At 38.0% G+C, this 4,314-nt stretch overlaps 1 protein-coding gene across 2 annotated transcripts; it reads left to right on the plus strand.

Annotated features, from left to right (window-relative positions):
* Positions 1-1,248: 1,248 nt before the first annotated feature.
* On the plus strand, positions 1,249-3,604 carry LOC147516120 (S-adenosylmethionine synthase 1). 2 transcript variants are annotated; one of them, XM_086588775.1, is made up of 2 exons: positions 1,249-1,286; positions 2,256-3,604. In XM_086588775.1, exon 2 carries the CDS (start codon positions 2,266-2,268, stop codon positions 3,439-3,441), a length of 1,176 nt encoding a protein of 391 aa, XP_086444901.1. In that variant the 5' UTR covers positions 1,249-1,286; positions 2,256-2,265; the 3' UTR covers positions 3,442-3,604. The 2 variants fall into 2 exon arrangements, with proteins under 2 accessions (XP_086444901.1, XP_086444902.1); XM_086588776.1 differs by lacking the exon at positions 1,249-1,286 and adding an exon at positions 1,337-1,450.
* The last annotated feature ends 710 nt before the right edge of the window (positions 3,605-4,314 follow it).

A 4,314-nucleotide genomic window follows, 5' to 3' on the forward strand; every position in this document is an offset into this window, starting at 1 on the left:
TGTAGGTAAAGTTTTAAAGTGTAGTTAGAACTGTACTAATTCAAACATTTTCCAAAATAAAAATTATAATCTAAACGCGTTTTATTATAGATTGGAGAATGGGTTTAAATTATATTATATAATTCAATTTTAATTTGTTGATAAAAATTTAGATGTTAGATTCAAAGTCTAGTTAGAACTATATTTATTCAAACCCTAGAGACACGCATTACAATTGCTACCAATTCAAAAAAAAAATTATAACCTAAATGTTTTCTACTAAGTTATCACCTAAAACAACTACAAATAAGTTAAAATATGCTAATTATTAATCAAATTATTATCAAATAGATGATGAAATATTTAAATATTAGAATTTGACAACACAATAACAAGATACCGAATGGTTTAAGAATTTTCAGTGTCTATTTGTTGTATCTTTACTTGGTAAATGGTAACCCGACACTGTAATTTATGGTTATGTTTCAGCAACCCATTACCGTGGTTTATAATATTTTACGACAATGTGTTACCGTTCATCAAAATAGCACATACATCAAGATTACACAAAATTTATTTTGAAATCTAAGATTCAAACTATTATAATTCATTTAGTTTCAATTCCATTAGGCAATTTCAATTATATTAATCTCCAATTTCTTTATTTTTCATGTTCAATTAATTCTTCTAACATCATATGATCTTCAATTTATTCGACATTGAGATGTGGGTATTTGTAGTGCGATAAATCGTTCATTTGAGAGTTGGATAATGATACATACTTCATTTTAGAGTTAAAATATAGAGGTATTGAGAGTTGAGAAGTAGAGGGAAATTGAGTTGAGTTGAGTCAAGGAAAATTGAGTTGAGTTGAGTCAAGGAAAATTGAATTGGATGTAGATAATTAGAGAAAGAGAGTGTATTTTGATAGTGTATAGAGTTGCACAATACAAATTAGTTAGTTAAGGGCTATAGGAGGTTATCACTATTTTTTATGGAGAGTGCCCTCTTAGAAAACATGGGTTTTAAGTTGGGACACAAATGTAATAATAAATTCCGGATTGGAGAGTGCCCTATTAGAAATGGAAAGTGTATTTAAGAATAGCCTAAAAAAATTCGAATGTACAATTTTTCACACAACTTGGACCCAAAAACCACAGCGGATAAACTAATGAGAATGAGAAGGTTCAGGAATATGAACCTGGTCCCATTAAACGGCTAAGTTCCTTTTAGGAAATCGTGTATAAATAAATGTAAATTTTGTTCAAGGTCACCCGAAACTCGGAACGTTTGCCCCACCATACGCAGTACTACTCTACCCTTTAATCTCCCTTTAAATATTTTATTTTCAGACTTTCATGTATATCTTTTACTTTCGCTTCGTATATATCATTAATATGCATGTATGTCTTTCGGCAAACTTGCATGGAATTGCTTGGTCTCAAACTTTATGCTGATCGATATTGTTTAGGTTGTATTCCGACGTGTATCTATATATTTAGATTGTATTGGTTTGGTATATATGTGGGTGGCCGGTTTATACTGTTTGAAAAATACCCAAGATCCTTAATTGTATGGAAAGTTGTTCAATTTCAATAATAAAAGTGATACTTATTGTTTTCCGTTGAGGCGTGATTGATGATTATACCTCAAGCGCCTATGAGGCTCACAGATTGAGGCAAGAATGCCTTGTGCCTTGAGGCTAAGATGCATTATAGCAAACCGTGGTGGTTAAGGACAGATGAATTAAATCTTCTAATCAACTAGTTTATCCTTCATCTGACGTGCCTTTGTGGAAGCGTTTAGGACACAGCTTGATTGTTCTTGGAATTGCTACGTTAGCTCACTCGACATTTGTTAGTTAGTTATATGTGAGCAATTTCTCTATCTAAATAGTGATTGAACAATTCGTTCTTTAATTAGGCTTTTAGAAATCATGCAGTATGGCTACTGTCTGATGCTTTTAAGTGTCTCTTTCACATCCTCTAGTCAATTAGTTTGTTTTCTAACACACTTAGCATGCCTTTGTGGAGGTGTTGAGGACACAAATTTTGTATTACCCTTGATTGTTCTTGGAATTGTTCCGTCAACTCATCCGTCATTTGTTACTTTTGTGTTAATTACTTTTGTTAGATTACTTTTGAATAGTTATCTCTGTTCTATGGAGGTAAATATATGTGAACAATTTTTGTATCGAACAAACCATATTATAATGTCTTTAGAAAGGTTATGGCTTCTACTGTCTGAGGGGTTTCCTTTGTTTTATACTTGCACAGATTGAGAAAAATGGAATCCTTTCTATTCACCTCTGAATCTGTGAATGAGGGCCACCCAGACAAGATGTGCGACCAGATCTCTGATGCCGTGCTTGATGCCTGTCTTGAACAGGACCCTGAAAGTAAGGTAGCATGCGAGACCTGCACCAAGACCAACATGGTTATGGTGTTTGGGGAAATCACGACCAAGGCCAATGTTGACTATGAAAAGATTATTAGAGAAACTTGCCGTTCAATTGGGTTTGTATCTGATGACGTGGGTCTTGATGCCGACAACTGCAAGGTTTTGGTTTACCTTGAGCAACAGAGCCCTGATATTGCTCAGGGTGTCCATGGTCACCTCACCAAGCGCCCCGAGGAGATTGGTGCTGGAGACCAGGGCCACATGTTTGGCTATGCCACTGATGAGACCCCTGAATTGATGCCTCTCAGCCATGTCCTCGCAACCAAGCTTGGGGCACGCCTTACTGAGGTCCGCAAGAATGGTACATGCGCATGGCTGAGACCTGATGGAAAGACCCAGGTCACTGTTGAGTATTATAATGATAATGGTGCCATGGTTCCCCTCCGTGTACACACTGTCCTCATCTCCACCCAACATGATGAAACTGTGACCAATGATGAGATTGCTGCCGATCTTAAGGAGCACGTCATCAAGCCAGTTATCCCAGAACAATATCTTGATGAGAAGACCATCTTCCACCTCAATCCATCTGGCCGTTTTGTGATTGGTGGTCCTCATGGTGATGCTGGTCTAACTGGTCGCAAGATCATCATTGACACCTATGGTGGCTGGGGAGCCCATGGTGGTGGTGCATTTTCTGGCAAGGACCCAACCAAGGTTGACAGGAGTGGTGCTTACATTCTTAGGCAGGCAGCCAAAAGCATTGTTGCCAGTGGCCTAGCACGTCGGTGCATTGTGCAGGTTTCTTATGCCATTGGTGTTCCTGAGCCATTGTCAGTATTTGTGGACACCTATGGAACAGGAAAGATCCCCGAGAAGGAAATTCTCCAGATTGTGAAGGAGAATTTTGACTTCAGGCCTGGCATGATCTCCATTAATCTTGACCTCAAGAGGGGTGGTAATGGCAGATTCCTAAAGACAGCAGCTTACGGTCACTTTGGCAGGGATGATCCCGACTTCACATGGGAGGTTGTCAAGTCCCTCAAGTGGGAGAAAGCTTAAGTTCTCATCTGCGCTGCTTTTCATTTTTTTGGTTTGTTCCCCTTGTGGTTGGGCAGAGTTTGTTTTGGTAATACCTAGGATCTATGAGAGTGATTGGTTTGTTTTTATTTGTTTGACTTGACAGTAGTTGAGAAAGATTACTAAAAGAGAAATGTTTCTCGTCTGTTTTTGTGGAAAATCTGCTAAGCGGATATCTCTATGCACTTCTACCTCCCTCTTGACTACACTATTAACGTAAACGTTCAGTGACTTAATGAATATTGATACAGGTAGGGTTCAGGACTTCAGGCACTCAGCCTCACAACTTATATCCAATAAAGAAAAAGAAAAAAGAGTGGGTCATGTAACCCTTTACATGTCTTCTTATGGTTTCAGCACCTGCCATGTATAATTTCAGTTCGAGTTGTTATATCATCCCCCTCAAGCTGATGCAAGAGTTATCTCAAGGAAAATGGCATTGGTTTATGATGTTAGTGTTCTGGAATCAGAATAAATTTGTGGACAAGCAACTGTTTGCTGTCCACAAGACCTCAGCTTCTTATCGGTGGAGTGGCTGCCCAAAAAACCTGTGCCTACTGCCCGAAAAAACTGTTAACTAATAGAATTGTACTGTTTGTGGACAAGTCTGTCCACAAATTCGGACTCTACTCTTCTGGAATCTTTGAATCTTGGAGATCATAGTGAAGAGCTAGAACTTTCTAATAGCGTTGAATTTTCAGTATGAGGATACACGGAGATCTTGCTTTACCAAAAATTGCAACTCAAAATTGCCCAGATTTGTCTTGTGGTAGCCACCATTAACAATCTACATGTTAAACTGTGTTGGGCACCATGGTTTTTGGTCCCCGGTTAAATGCCACAGATAAAGTAAAA

Source organism: Coptis chinensis, chromosome 2, assembly GCF_015680905.1.
Source record: "Coptis chinensis isolate HL-2020 chromosome 2, ASM1568090v1, whole genome shotgun sequence".
NCBI lineage: Eukaryota > Viridiplantae > Streptophyta > Magnoliopsida > Ranunculales > Ranunculaceae > Coptis > Coptis chinensis.

Coding starts and splice junctions, on each gene's coding strand:
- LOC147516120 (XM_086588775.1), top strand. CDS start 2,266: ATGGAATCCTTTCTATTCACCTCTGAATCTGTGAATGAGGGCCACCCA.